Raw genomic sequence first — 15288 nt, 5'->3', positions numbered from 1 at the left:
GCGAATTTTGAAGTTGAGTATGTAGTGGAAGGTTCTGGATCTAGACCTCTGGGCCATACCGACAGGTTCATGATGAAGAATCAGACAGAAGCCAGAAGTGAAGGATGAGCTCAATGCGTAGGCCCCAGCCACATTGATGTGTTAGAGCCCTGCCCCCCGTGCCATGGCATTTGGAGGTGCAATCTTGGGGTGGTGGTGATGAGGCTGAGGATGGAGTCCCCAGAATGGAGTTAGTGTCCTCATGAGAAGAGACAGGAGGGAGGTGATCTCTGACCCTGTCTCTGGCTCTCTTACGTGAGGATACAGCAAGAAGGTGGCCGTCTACAAACCAGGAGAAGGACCCTCCCCGGGAACCCACCAAGCTGGCCCCCGATTTTGGATTTCTAGCCTCCAGGACAGTGAGAAGTAAGTGCTGTTTAAGCCATCGGGTCTATGGCACTTTGTCACAGCGGCCTGAACTAAGGTCGCAAGCTGCAGGGCACAGACACTGTTCCTTGTAATGAAGCCCCTCATCCCTGAGCTCCACCCAGCTGGTGACCCACACGGCCCTGCCCCACTGCAGGTCTCCATGGCAAACACCTCGCAGGTGCCCAGCCACTGAGAGACACGGAAGGACAGGCCACGGCCACTTGATAAGGAACGTTGTTGGGTGGTGGTTGTTATTGTTGTTTGTTTGTTGGTTTAATGGCTATTGGAAGCTCAGAGGGTATTAAGCATTTGTTAAAAATATCACAGGAAGAGCCAGACTTTGTGGTGCACACTGAAATCCCGGCGCTGTGGGAGGTTGCGATGGGGGGATTGCAAGATGGAGGTCAGCCCGGGCAACTTCGCAAGACCCCCGCCTCAAAACAAAAAAAGAAAAGAAAAGAGTCACAGGAAGCAAGTTACCTAGTAGCAGAACTTGTCACCAGAAAAGGAAAGGTCACCCAGTGGGTGAGAATCTAATCATGCCAGTCAGATTGCGCTGAATAAAACGGGGAAGATTTGGTGTGAGCAGTGGAAAAGGTTTCACTCCCAGAGAATACAATTCGGCCACATTTTTGGTGATCTGTCCCCTGAGGCCGAAGACACTTGTGCAATCAGCTGAAATCGACAGCTTCTCTTTGGGTTGGTGTGTCACAGATTTTGCCAATACATGTCATGATGGAGCATTTGTAAGATTTGTAAATAATGAAGTTAATAATATATATATATATTTTTTCCTGCTGCAAAGAGCAGGCACAAACAAAGTCAATACCTATTTCTACATACTATTTTATTTTCCATTATGGCTTTATTGAGGTATGATGGGTGTGCAATACGTGCCTCATTTGATGAGTTTTGATATATCGGTACATTTGTGAAATCATCACCATCATCAAGATAATGAATCCACCCATCACCTCCAAAAGGTACCATGCCCTTGAGGATCCACGCTCTCCTCTCCCCACCCCGTACCAGGCCGTCATGGATCTGCCTTCTGCGGCTGTATTTGAGTTTGCGTTTTCTAGAATGTCATACAATGGAGTCGTAGGGAATGTGTTCATTTGTTGGGGTAAAAAGGCGACCTTCTATTCTGGTGGAATGCCTGCCCTTGAGACCCAGTTGCTATGTAAAGAAGCCCAAGCCAGCTGTGTGGAGAGACGTGGCGAAGAGAGAGCCCAGCCGCCCAGCCCTCCCCACAGCTGGGACAGACACGTGAGTGAAGCCATTTTGAACCTTCCAACCCCAGCTGCTAGTTTACTGAAGCCACAGGAGAGACTCCAAGAAAGACCAGCAGAAGTGAGCCAGCTGGTCGACCCAGGGAAGTGAGCCAGCTGGTCGACCTGCACAACAGCAAGATGACATACAGTGGTTGTCGGTTTCACCCTAAGTTTTGGGATGGAGGAATAGGTAATCCAGCAATCTAGTACCAACGCCCTCCCGAAGCTCCCAGATACTGGAAAGAACCTGATGGCGGAGTGTGCATCTGCTCTCTTCTGGTCTTTGGTGGTGGTGTCCCCATTACTGAAGAGGAGAAACTTCTCCGGTCCCACCACTTGTCCCCAACCTCCTCTGTGTCCAGAGCACGTGCCTGTGAGGGGCAGTCTGGGCAAGGACTCGCATGGGCCCCGCGCCCACAGGGGCAGCTTCCCTCCATCCTCCGCCCCTTCCTGACTCCTCCTGAGAGGTCGCTGGCTCTCAGATTGGGGTGAATAAAGTCCCTGGGGACATGTTCAAATGCAGGGTCCTGCCACACTGCCACAGACTGCTCCAGGGGTCCAAGGTGAGGGGGTCGCAGAGCTTGGCACAGCAGATGATCCATCGTCACGCAGGGCAATGATGGGACCAGGCTTGAGAAGCTGCCCAGGTGGACGGGCGCATTGGCTGGAGCTGAGTCGTTGCCCGTGAGTGTGAGCAGCAGGTCGCGGGTGTGCCAGGGTGGGACCGTGAGCCACACGACTGTGGGCGGGGTGGGTGCTGGGCCTGGGGCAGGGCACTGGGTTGGGTGGCACTGGAGCAAGACCCAAGCAGGGAAGATGCCCCGTGAGGAGAGTGGCACTGCCGGCCAGGGCTTGGGTGTGGGACACAGCGGGCATCGTGGCGGCCTGCTCCTGGCTCTGTGGCCCGCCACTCGGAGCAGCTGCTCTGCTTCCCCCAGAACACATGTGCCTGTGCTCAGGCGGAGTCCAGAAGCCTCGCTTTATAAAAAGGTGTCGTGTGTGGGTAACGGGGGAAAAAGGACAACCCGCAGCCATATGGACGGGGGAGAGCGCTGGGCTTCGCGGGCGCTTGGCAGGCGGCTTGGCTCACCCTTGGCCATGCTGGGGGGCGGACTTGGCCTCGGCCCCTCTTAAAGGGGACTCCTGGCACTCCACCTGGGTCCTGGTCAGGGGGCGTCTTTCAAGATTCCCCACTGCCCGCTGGAAAGTGAGTGACGTGGTGATGATCAGATGTGTGGACGGAGCAGGGTCCTCTGTTCCAACACCACGCTGAGAGATTTGGGGGCATTAGCTGTTTAATTTCAACTTGGGTGATCCCAGGATTTTTCCGGAATACTGATGCTGAAACGAATGTTTAGCATAGAACAGATAAGGCCACTCAAAAAGAATCCTTTAAATCAAATTATACCATAGCAAAATGCACAAGGCACAGGTCGGCCGCGGAGTTCCCACAAGTGAACACAGGTGTGCGACCGGCTCCCAGGGGTGGGGGGAAACGGAGCTTTCCCAGGCCCCAGGACGCCCCTTCTCCTTCCCTAAGCTGACTGCTCTCTGGACCTCTTCTGCCACGGCTTATTCCGGGATGTGCATGAACTGAGGGCACGCAGCAGATGCATGCTGGCCTCGTCGCCTTGCCATTATGCTTGGGAGACGGATCCGTGGTTGTATGTGACCGTGTCTCCTCCCTGTTCTGGGCTGTCTGCTATTCCACTGTGATGATGCCATATTTCATCAGTCCACTCTGCTATTGGTAGAGGCATTCCTCCCCACGTTTAGTCATTTTTTCCCCCGGTTTGGGTGACTCCACTTTCTATATCTGGGTTCAGGGATGATTACCTCACGTCCCTGTTCAACTCGCCATCTGATACGCTGGAGCCTGGTCCTGAGCACACTGCTTGGACTCTGGGAAGCGACTTAGCCTCCCCAGGGCTCATCATCCCCAGAAGTAATAATGCCTACCTCCCCGTTTCCTACTCGATGAGCAAGTATTTCCTGAGCACCTACTGTGTGCCAGACGTTTTCCAGAGGGGTCAGCAGCAACCAGCACAGGGATCCCCGCCCCACCAGTCATCTTCTTGCCTCGTCCCCTCCCTTCCTTTCTCTCCACCCCAACCCCTCCTCCTCGTCCTCCTTTCCTCACCCACATTTTTGCTTAGCTGTGCCTGCTTGTCCTTCTGATCTCAAGGGAACCTTCCATGGCCCCCGCGGAGAGGGGCTTGGTTCATGGACGCGCTGGGAGCCCTGTCTGCACACCTGTCTCCCTCCCTGTGAGCAGCCTGGAGCAAGGGCCCCGTTTCCTGCCCTTCCCATCCTCGGCGCCTGTGACTGGGCTCAGCTCGTGGTAGAAATTCTCAGCAAACAGTTCAAGAGAGAGCTTGGGGAATGCACGTGACCAAGTAAGCTGGTGTGACGGCCACTCAGGCCACGTCTGCAGAGGTCAGTCCTGCCTTGAAGCCCGTCCTTGTCCCACCTGGTTTGCCAGGGGCTCGGCCTCATGATGGAGGTTTTGAGAAAGAAAGAGCCCGGAGCCGCCCGGCCCTCCCCGAGCCTCAGCCTGCTTTCCTCCTTGCACACCTGGGGACTGAACCAGGGCTGGTCGCTGAGCCACATCCCGAGCCTTTTCCACTTTATTTTTGAGACGGTCTTTAAGTTGCCCAGGCTGGTTTCAAATCTCCGATCCTCCTGCCTCAGCCTCCCCATGAGCTGGGATTACAGGCGTGTACCATCGAGCATCAGTTAAACAGGAACAGCCATAACTGCCTCCCCAGGGTTATTTAGAGGGCTTTGGAAAAAAAGAAAGAACCTGTGAAGTGCACGGCCTCTAATAACAACGCCACATCACATGCTCACTCTGAGTCCAGTTTTAAAGGGACTTTCCTACTTTAACTAAATGAATCCTCACGACACCCCAGGAGGGAGGGGCTGTCCTTATCATCAACGCACAGATGGGGAAACTGAGGCCCCTTGGGTTTAAGGAACCTGCCTGAGGCACCCCTGGCAGAACTAGAGAGGGGTCTGCTCTTGACCACTACTGCAACCTGCCCCAGGGGGACCACAGCCACCCTGGAGGTCGGGACAGGAGACTTCCCCAAGTGCCTTCGCATGGGCTGCCAAGCCCCGGCTCATCTTCCTCCCCAGCCTCTCCTTGAGGGCTGGTTCCTGCTTCCCGTAGAAAGTCAAAGCCAAATTCAGCTTCCTTTGAAGTCCAGAGTCTATTCTCTGTCTCTCCCGATGGGGCCTCAGGGAAAATGAATGATTTCCTTATCTCAGCAGCAAAGGAACAACTGTCCCAAGACAGCAGCCGCTCATCCGCGCGCCGAGCTCGGAGAATATTGACGATAAATTGAATTGATAAATTCAAGTTCACATTTGCGGATGATAAAATGAATGGATAAGTTCGTCCACTCATTGAACAAATATTAGCGGCCGATCTCCCGTGTGCCCATGAGCTCAAATAAGACGCTCCAGACCCTTGCCCTGGGGGAGGCGGGAGAGCACAGGGAACAATGTGAGACGTTGTCAGGGTGACAACTGCTTTGAAGGAGATAAAATAGGGGCATGTGATTGACAGTGGCTGGTAGGGGGGACACTGCCGGAGAAAGGGTGATCAGGGAGGCCCCCCAGGGAGGTTCCGGCACTAGCAGAGGCTGAAAAAATCCTCATCATGGAGGATACATCCCAGGGGAGCAACGGGCCAGCGCAGGGTGTTCACAGAACGTTAGAAAAGGCCAGTCCTGTGGCCCCGTGTTGAGCAAGGTCATCCATGAGAGGTCACAGAGGAGGCAGGGGCGACACCAGGGCTTTACAAGCAGAAATTGCTATTCACACCCCCTTGTATCTGGTCTGTCCTTCCATAGAGATAAAGTACCCAACTTTTACACGGCTGCCTGGGATAAAGACCTCAATTCCCAGCCTCTCTCACGCTTCCGTGGCACAGTCAGGAGACGAAGTTCTGCCCATGAGGCTTTAGCCCCATTTCCTTCCCAGAAGGAGAGCTAGCGTATGCTCTTCAGCTCTCCTCATCCATGTGGCCTTTCTTCCTACGGCTTTGGCCATGGATGTAATGACTGGTGCTTCGGCTGCCATACTGTGTCACGAAGAGGTAGAGAACACCCTGGGGTGGTGGACCCGTGACCGAGAAGACACCTGCGTCTCCGAGGACTTCATGGAGTGGGACCTTAGCTAGTCTGGACCACCTCCCTCCCTCCTTACAGGAGGAAGCAGTAGCATACATTTCTGATTTAAGTCATGGTTATTTGGGGTCTTTGTTACCTCAGTTGAACAAGACCGCCTGGCTATTGGTCTCCGCGGTGGACGCTCTGGGCGACTCTGTTTTTGACTTGAGCAACTGTCTGGGTGTGGCCATTTAGGGAAGTGTTAAAGATTAGGGGAAAAGTAAAGCTTTGGGGACAAACCCAGAGTTCTCTTTGGTGACATCCAGGCAGCGAGGCCTGGGGCACACCCAGCAGGGGCCCGAGGAGCAGGCAGCTGAGCTGGAGTTTGGGCCTCAGGGACTGGGCCTTGACCCCCCTGGACACAGATGGACGATCGCGAGAACCTCCTTCACCACGGCCAGGCCGACACTGTGACCGGGAGCAGCTGTGTCCCGCAGGAACCCAGGTGCTGTCACAGGAGACGGAAGGGGACAAGCAGGCGCCTGCTCCGAGGCCCTCAACCTGGGGCTGGGGCTGGGGGTCCCCGTGGGACTGCTGGGGCGGGTCTGTGCTGAGAGCAGCTCCCGGGAGCCGTCCATTTTCACAGCAGTGGTCAGGGATGTGGATATTTCAAGCCAGGCCTGGTGGCGCACCCCTGTCATCCCAGAGATTTGGGAAGTTCAAGACCGGCCTGAGCAGTTTAGCGAAAATCTGTCTCAAAATAAGAAATTAAAAGGGCCAGGGATGTGGCTCAGGGAGGGAGCACCCTGGGCTCAATCCCCAGTACTGCCCCCCCCCAAATCATTCCAACTTACACCTGATGGATGAGGAAGCGGAGACCGTGATGGGTACAGACATGGATATATACATCATATGCACTCAATCACGTGCCACTTAAGGTCAAGGACGTACCTGGGACCTGTGTCCTTAGTGATTTTGTCCTGGGCAAACATCAGCGTGCACTTACACACACCAAGACAGCGCAGCGTCACTAGGCAACACAATCTGTGGGACCACCGCGGTGTGCTGCGTGGAACCCCGTTAGGCAGTGCTCGGCTGCACAGGTGTGTGTGTGGGAATCTATCCACCTGTGCTAGACTAACGTGCTCTAGATGAACAAACTGTGTTAAACAAAAATGTGTGTGTGTGTGGGGTGTGTGTGTGTGTGGGGGGTGTGTGTGTGGGGTGTGTGTGATGTGCGTGTGCGTGTGTGCTGTGTGTGCGTGAGTGGTGTGTGTGTGTGTGGTGTGTGTGGTGTGTGTGGGGTGTGTGTGTGTGGGGTATGTGTGTGTGTGGTGTGTGTGGGGTGTGTGTGGGGTGTGTGTGTGTGTGTGGGGTGTGTGTAGTGTGTGTGTGATGTGTGCGTGTGTGTATGTGTGTGTGGTGTATGTGTGTGTGGTGTGTGTGTGGTGTGTGTGTGTGTGTGTGGTGTATGTGTGTGTGGTGTGTGTGTGATGTGTGCGTGTGTGTGTGGTGTGTGTGGTGTGTGTGTGTGCGTGTGGTGTGTGTGTGTGCGTGTGGGGTGTGTGTGTGATGTGTGGTGTGTGGTATGTGTGTGTGGTATGTGTGTATGGTGTGTGTGTGTGTGTGGGTGTGGTATGTGTGTGGTGTGTGTGTGCGTGTGTGTGCGTGTGTGGTGTGTGTGTGGTGTGTGTGTGCGTGTGTGGCGTGTGCGTGTGGTATGTGGTGTGTGGTGTGTGTGTGTGGTGTGTGTGTGGTATGTGGTGTGTGGTGTGTGTGTGGTATGTGTGTGGTGTGTGTGTGCGTGTGTGTGCGTGTGTGGTGTGTGTGTGGTGTGTGTGTGGTGTGTGTGTGCGTGTGTGGTGTGTGCGTGTGGTATGTGGTGTGTGGTGTGTGTGTGTGTGGTGTGTGCGTGTGGTATGTGGTGTGTGGTGTGTGTGTGTGGTGTGTGTGTGTGGTATGTGGTGTGTGGTGTGTGTGTGTGCGTGTGTGTGCGTGTGTGGTGTGTGTGTGGTGTGTGTGTGCATGTGTGGTGTGTGCGTGTGGTATGTGGTGTGTGGTGTGTGTGTGTGTGGTGTGTGTGTGGTATATGGTGTGTGGTGTGTGTGTGTGGTGTATGTGTGTGTGGTGTGTGTGTGCTTGTGTGGTATGTGTGCGTATGTGGTGTGTGTGCATGTGTGGTGTGTGTGTGTGTGTGGTGTGTGTGTGTGGTATGTGGTGTGTGGTGTGTGTGTGGTGTATGTGTGTGTAGTGTGTGTGTGCTTGTGTGGTATGTGTGCGTATGTGGTGTGTGTGCATGTGTGGTGTGTGTGTGTGTGTGGTGTGTGTGTGAGTGTGGTGTGTGGTGTGTGTGTGTGGTGTGTGGTGTGTGTGTGTGTGGTGTGTGTGTGTGTGGTGAGTGTGGTGTGTGGTGTGTGTGTGTGTGTGGTGTGATACAGTAGTTCCCCCCTTATTCCCCTTTGCTTTCTGTGGTTTCAGTGTGAAGACATTAAATGGAAAATTCCAGAAAAACAAAAACAACTCCTAGTTTGAAGAACTCTTGTTGCAGTGTGTTGCTGCAGTTGTTCTGTCTTGATTATTAACAATCTCTGTGGCTCCTAACGTATAAATTGAGCTTTGCCACAGTTGAGTACGTGCAGGAGAAAGCCTGGAATCTACAGGGTTCAGTATCATCTGTAGTTTGGGGGGCCCCTGGGGCCCTAGGAGGTGTCCAGGAGGTGCAGGGAGACGGGCGGTGCTTGGAGGAGTTGGGGCTGTGCAGTTTCTGGGGAGTCGGGGAGCTGGCCTGATGGGGGGGGGGGCTGGCCTGACCTGGGAGCTGGCTGTGCACCTGTACATCTTCCTGCTTCTCTGGAAGGTACCAGTTGGGTGTAGGAGAGGCCCTGATGACATAATGGAGGTAGGGAAAGGGCCTGGGGCAGGGAAGGGCCTGGGGCAGGGAAGGGCCTGGGGTAGGGAAGGGACCTGGGGCAGGGAAGGGCCTGGGGCAGGGAAGGGCCTGGGGCAGGGAAGGGGCCTGGGGCAGGGAAGGGGCCTGGGGCAGGGGAAAGGTCTGGGGCAGGGGAAGGGCCTGGGGCAGGGAAGGGACCTGGGGCAGGGAAGGGGCCTGGGGCAGGGGAAGGGCCTGGGGCAGGGGTCCCCAAGGCCATTGTCAGTTTCAGAGATTTGCCAAGAGGACTCACTGAGTGACTCTGCACTTGGTGGTGTCCCTGGTGATGAGGTAGAGAACGAGGTCAGCAGAGGGAGAAGGCACCCAGGTGAAGTCTGCGGAAAGTGGGGACAGCTTCTGAGCCTCCCCGGGGGTCTCAGGGCATGCACGCGGTTCATCTTCCCAGGATGAGATGACACATGAGTGCTGTGCACCAGGGAGGGCGACAGCCTGGGGGTCAGTCAGCACCTTGGGTGAGTGGGGGAGAGGAGGGTCAATGGGGATGGGGAGACAGGGACCCTGGGCCCAGCACATCTCAAAATCGCAGTCCTGGGCTCCACGCAGACCTTGGTCTGCACCTAGCGGCTCCTCCCAGTCCTGGGGATGGGCAGAAGCCCCCCAGATCCACGTTCCTCGGGTCAGGCAAGGGCCAGCTCAGCAAGCCACCTCAAACTGGCTTTTCTGCAGGGAATCTCAGATCTGCTTCTGTCTATCTCCTCCCTGGACGGGGGGTGACCGAGTCACAGCAGGTTCTGAGTGCTGCCAAGCCACTTGCCTCCTGAAGCCCCACGCACCCCGAGCGCGACTGGGAAGCCAGGAGTGGCCAGCTAGCCGGACAGACCATCCGTCCGCCCAGGCTACCACCCTGGGATTCTTTATGCCACTCCCCACCCCCAGTTGCCCATGGGATCTTTGGCGTGAGTCCCTTCACCAACTGGTGTCCTAGAAGCCCCTTGGATACGACCATGCACCCGTGGCTGCAGAGCTGCTGCCTGTGCTCTCCTCTCCGCTCCCCCTGCAGCCCACAGAGGTGGGGACACATGCCTCCCCGTGTCTTCAGATCCACAGCCTCACACCCAGAGTCAGCACCAGGGCAGCTGGTGTTCCCGTGTCAACACATCCTATGGTCTGATACACAGGGGGACCCAGGGACCCCAGGGGGAGTTTGAGAAACATAGGAAACCCTTTCTCTCTTGGCAAACCTTGGCTTTCAGAGCTATTTTGTTGAAGGTAGCGTTCATGGTGGATGGATGACCGTTTTGCTCTAGGTGGGACCTTTCTCTCTGCAGAACAGAGGTCTCGCAGCCTGGGCAGGCGTGAGCGACTGCCCAAGTGGGTGAGATGCAACGCCCTCCACATTTTATCCCAGAAATGATGATTCACATTCGTCGGAGGCTCTACGACGTCGGTGTGCCTGCGTGAGTCACGCTATGTCACAACAACTCGGTGACGAAACAGACTCGAGGAGGGTGAGTGACTGGGAGAATTGGGGACTTGATTCATGTCTTAGACTTGAGGTCCATCCAGTAAGCTGCTTATGACAGGATGTTTGTTGCTGCCGACAGATCTCCACGGACTCTTGTCACCTACCGGCAGGTGCAGATGCTGGGGAGATTATCTGTGAAGATTGTCTGTTTCTATTTTCCCATCCCTCGGGGCAGGCTGAAGAATGGCCCTCCACGGTGTCACATCCTGATCCACGCAGCCTGTGGTGATGTCACCTTGAGTGGCAAAGGGGACTTTGCAGATGTGACTAAGGACATTAAGATGGGGAGTTTATCCTGGATTATCTGGGTGGATCTGATGTAATGATAGGGGTTCTTATAAGAAGGAAGAAGGAGGGAGAGAGACAGGGAATGAGACAGGTAGAGAAAGGGAGGGAGGGAGGGACTCTGCTATGGACAGGGGACAGGGCTACAAGCACAGCATGCTGATGGCCTCCAGAAGTTAGAAAGTCAAGGAAACAGACCCCCTCCCTTGGCCTTCAGAAGGGACGCTTCTGCAGACACTCTGAGATATTCGCCCACCCAGACTGAGTTTTGGATTTCTGAGCTCCAGAACTATATGATGGTACCTTTCTCTTGTTTCAGGCACCGAGTTTGTGGGGACCTGTTCCAGCAGCGGCAGGAAGGCGAGGCCCTTCTGTTACAGGTCCACCCAGGGCCGCTCGTCTTGGCCTCCCAGGGTCATCCTGCCTTGGTCTACTCTGGGTCCTCGTGGTGGGATGGTCTCTCCCCACTTGTCACTCCAGAAGGAACGTGTCAACCAGGACCGGTCGGCGAGGATGCTCGTCCTCAGGTTGGAGCGACGGGGAAAGGACCAGCAGGTGACCCCAGCTGGGCCAATCGGTCTGCAGCTGCGGGCCATCTGGGCTGGACTCCCTGCTGAAGAAGGGAGCTGGGGACAGGTGGCAGCTGCCCAAGAGCCAAGAAAACACAAGGGAAAGCTGAGCACAGGGCTGGAGGAGACGCTGCCCTCAACACACAGCTTGGAACAGAATCCAGGTGTGTCCCAAGTCAGCTCTGGCCCTCGAAGGTCCCCGTTACAGCCTCCGAGACAGGGCCTTGGGATGGGAGGTCGTTGGTGATCTGAAGCCCCATGTTCCTGACGACCGGGTTGATTCCTTGGAAGTTCAACATCATGGAACATCATCCAGTTCTCCTCAAGAGAAGGCACGTTCTTATCCACATGGCACTGACCTCACGGTTAAAGCCCGAAGAAGATGTGAGTCCCCAGAAAGTCCCCGCTGAGAGTTACGGCTTCAGTTCCTGTTACTTAGCAGGTCCTCACGAACCAGCATGTTGCTTTTCCAGCTTCATCTGGTGTGGCTGTGGGGACCCTGGGCGAGATGGGACCACCTGTCTGACTCTGTCCCCTGCACGCAGAGGCACACAGCTGCAAGCTCCCCTCTGAGCAGGATCGCTTCCCTTTCCGTGGCTTTGGAAATTCACATCCTGCTGTGTTGCAATTAGCCCCTGCTGTCTCCCTTTGCTGATCAGCATTCTTAATTTCATTTTCAGTGCCCAGGTTAATCATTACCATAAAGAGATTATTTAACATCTTGAATATTAAAAGTCCAACTCCACAGTATAAGATTAATACGCCAAGGTGGTTGCTTGCTGTCTACCAGCACCTGACATCCAACTGCTCTTTTATCCTTGAGAAATTATCACTTTGAGGGCAAGAGGCATGCCCCTACCCGCATGGGGACATATGCAAAGGATTCTGCATTTGAGTTCCTGATATTGATGTCACTGATCTGTCACATCTTCAAGGACCAAGCTCAGTCGATAAGTCAAGAGTCACCCAGAGTCAGAACGAGAGGGGAGGTTAATGCTTCCTTCATCCACTTCTTGCATTTCCAGTTGGAAAAGTGAAACTTGAACAGTTAAGTGTGTCTCAATCCAAGTTCTTGGTAAAGGCAGTTACTACTCCACTAAAGGAGAAGGTGAGTATTTTAAAGAAAGCTGCGTCGCTCTGAATAACCAGGTATGCACCTGCTCACCTGGAAACAAGAGCGTCAAGTCTGCTCCAGGAAGACATCGCTATTGCTATCTGCAGTGGGTTGAGTTGTGGCCACCAAAAAATATGTCCATGTCCTAATCCCTGGTACCTGTGAATATGACCTTATATGGAAAAAGAGTCTTCGCAGATGTAAGTAAGTTGGGGATCTTGAGCTGGGCACAGTGGTGCATGCCTACAATCCCAGTGGCTTGGGAGGCTGAGACAGGAGAATTGCAGGTTCTAGGCCAGCCTCAGCAACTTCGTGAGGCAGGCTCTAAGCAACTTAGTGAGACCCTGTCTCAAAATAAAAAACAAAAAAGGGCTGGGGATGTTCCTCAGTGGTAAAGCACTCTGGGTTACATCTCCAGTATTAAAAAAAAAAAAGGTCTTGAGGTGAGATTGTCCTGGATGCCTAGATGGGCTCTAAACCTAATAACTGTCCTTGTGAAAGTCAGGAAAGAAGTTGCAGGTGCCAGGAAAGCCCTGTGATGACGGAGACAGAGACTAGAGCTGTGATCTATGAGCCAGAGACCCCTGGAGCCACCGAGGCTGGAAGAGGCCCAGAGAGACCCCCCTGGAGGGTTTGCAAGGAGACTGCCCTGCCAGCGCCGTGATGCCAGACTCCTGGCCTCCAGGACTCAGGAGAGGACACACTTCTACTGTTTCAAGCCACGGGAAAGGAATAACTAGCACTTGGCACAGACGCCATGGCTCACCTGGAGGAACCTGGGACTGGTTCCCGCAGACTCTTCACAGCTTCTCTAAAGCCAGACACCTCTGCCACCACCCCTGTCACACACGTGTGCATTTGGGTGGCAGAGCCTGGGTTGCAGGCCCTGTGCACCTGAGCTGCAAGAAATTCGGTGGGTGGCACTCAGCAGGTAGGATGCTACAGGAGCTGGGGAGCCCGAAGCGTCACGATGTCCTCTGCAGGGTGCCTTCAGCTGGGTCACCACGTTGGTCTGCTTGGCCCACCAGGACTAACTACCACCAGCCCAGGGAGCTTAAATGACAGACCTTAATTTCCTCACAGCTCTGGAAACTGGAAGTTCAAGATGGGGTTGCTGGCAGGATGGTTTCTGGTGAGGATTGTCATTGGCTGCCTTCTCCCGGGTCCTCGTGTGGCCTTTCCTCTGTGCATGTGCAGAGAGAGGGAGATCTCTGCTTCTCTTCCTCTTCTTATGGGGACACCAGTCCTGTTGGACTAGGGGCCCATCTTCATGACCTGGTTTAATGCTGATTATCACCTTAGAGGTCTTGTCCCCCAAATACAGTTACATTGGGGGCTGGGACCTCGATATATGGCTTGTGGGTGACACAGTTCAGTCCATAACAGTAGCATGGCTAGTTTGGGGTGTGCTGAGACCTGGGCAGGGGACTCCTGACTCCCAAGTCACCTCTTAGCTCAGCCCACATCAGAATTGGGCATGCTGGTCCCAGCACACGGAGAAAATCCAAGGGAGATTGAGAGGGTTCAAAATGATGCCTTCCTCGCCTGACCTTTGGTAGCCTCTGTTTTAGGTGAATGCTTAGAAAGAAGGGGTTGTAAAAAGGGAAGGAGTGGGCCAAATCCCCTTAGACATGGCAGTCAGCTGTAAGGTCTGTCATGGTTTAGATACTAGGTGTCCCCCAAACGCTCACATGTGAGACAATACAAGGTTTGGAGTGAAATGTTTGGGTTATGAGTACCTTGACCCCATCAGTGAATGAACCCCTGATGGGATTAACTGGGTGGTGACTAAAGGCGAGTGGGGTTCGGTTGGAGGAGGTGGGCATTGGGGGCAGCCTTTGGGGTGTATATTTGTCCCTCAGGAGTGGAATCTCTCTCCGCTTCCTGCTACATGTCCCCGACTGCTTCTCTCTGCGACACCCTTCCGCCAGGTTGCTGCACCTCACCTGGAGCCCGGAGGAACGGAGCTGGCTGTCTAGGGACTGAGACTCTGAAACCATAAGCCCCCAAATAAACTTCCCCTCCTTCAATTGTCCTTGTCAGGTCTTTTGGTCACAGTAGCAAAAAAGCTGATTAGAACAGGGTCTGCCGCTCCACTCCCACCTGTGATCTGTGGGGCCTGAGGCCTGAGCTGCAAGCAACAGAGACCATCATGCAGGCAGAAGAGGGGGGTATTGGGAGGATGTCGGGTGACTTGGCAGACTTGAGGAGGGCTAGCTCCCGTGTCAGGGAGAAGGGAGGCCTGTGGTAGTCAAAATTGCACCAGACCAGCGAGGCTCCTGTGTGTCCCAGCCCCTGACTCAGCTGCTGCAGTGGGCATCTCTGATCAGCCTGACCTGAGTCGAGTCGTCCTCATGCCGATTCCCCAAAGAGGAATCATCATTCCCATTTGACGGGTGAGGACACTGAGGCTGAAAGATGTCCTGTGGCTGACTCCCTAAAGGCACATTCAGATGGGGCTGACTCCAAAGCCCACTTCCCAGAGACGGTGGCCTGGGAAGTGGAGCTCAGCCCCCTGGGGGAAGATGGGACTTTCAGAGTGAACTTCCAAGGGTCGCCCAGTTGCTTCTCCCAGCACCACCTGGGGGCCCCCTTCCGTTCTCTTCTTTCCATCACCAGGGAAAATGTATCCTTTAATGGAAGCCTTGGCGACTTAGGTGCACCAAAGTGGTGTCTTGCTTTGGCTCGCCTCTTTTTAATCGTTGGGGTTGAATGTTTCCCCGTATTTTATTACCCAGTCACATTGAATTCCGTGTGTTCTTTATTCCTGTGTCTACTGGGGTCTGGGTGGGCTGGTCTTCGTCCTCCGTATCCACTCTCTCGATACAGCAAAGGATTTAACTTTGCTCATTTCCTTTGCTATCCAGGAGTTCTCTATCACAGGCGCAAATATTTAACAGCCATTTCTGAGGCTGCCCACGGAACACCAGGGATTGTTTTAGGGGAAAACATCTGAGGCTCTGAATCCTCCCCCAGTTCCTCCCTTGGACTTCCTTCACTTCACAATGCTCTGGGGTCAGCAGGTTTACAGAGAGCCCTTTCATATCAAAAGAGGGTCGTAAACAACTCAAAGAGGCTTTTTCATGACACCCCAGGGCAACCCGAACA

The 15288-nt window shown here is 54.4% G+C and overlaps 1 protein-coding gene and 1 long non-coding RNA gene across 2 annotated transcripts; one reads left to right on the top strand and one right to left on the bottom strand.

Moving 5' to 3' along the window:
- Nucleotides 1-6657: 6657 nt before the first annotated feature.
- Nucleotides 6658-11284, bottom strand: LOC144378560 (uncharacterized). Its single transcript, XM_078052913.1, has 2 exons — nucleotides 9929-11284; nucleotides 6658-9194 (listed from the first exon to the last, which is right to left on the bottom strand). The coding sequence occupies exon 2, from the start codon at nucleotides 8093-8095 to the stop codon at nucleotides 6935-6937; it is 1161 nt and encodes a 386-aa protein (XP_077909039.1). The 5' UTR covers nucleotides 8096-9194; nucleotides 9929-11284; the 3' UTR covers nucleotides 6658-6934.
- On the top strand, nucleotides 10247-14210 carry LOC144378561 (uncharacterized). Its single transcript, XR_013440351.1, has 2 exons — nucleotides 10247-10322; nucleotides 10817-14210. It is a non-coding gene; the product is annotated as an uncharacterized LOC144378561 (long non-coding RNA).
- Nucleotides 14211-15288: the final 1078 nt, after the last annotated feature.

Source organism: Ictidomys tridecemlineatus, chromosome 6, assembly GCF_052094955.1.
Source record: "Ictidomys tridecemlineatus isolate mIctTri1 chromosome 6, mIctTri1.hap1, whole genome shotgun sequence".
Lineage (NCBI taxonomy): Eukaryota > Metazoa > Chordata > Mammalia > Rodentia > Sciuridae > Ictidomys > Ictidomys tridecemlineatus.
This window is presented reverse-complemented; position numbering and strand designations above follow the sequence as displayed.

Excerpts from the sequence above, each read along its gene's own strand:
- LOC144378560 (XM_078052913.1), bottom strand. The coding sequence starts at position 8,095 with ATGCACACACACCACATACGCACACATACCACACAAGCACACACACAC.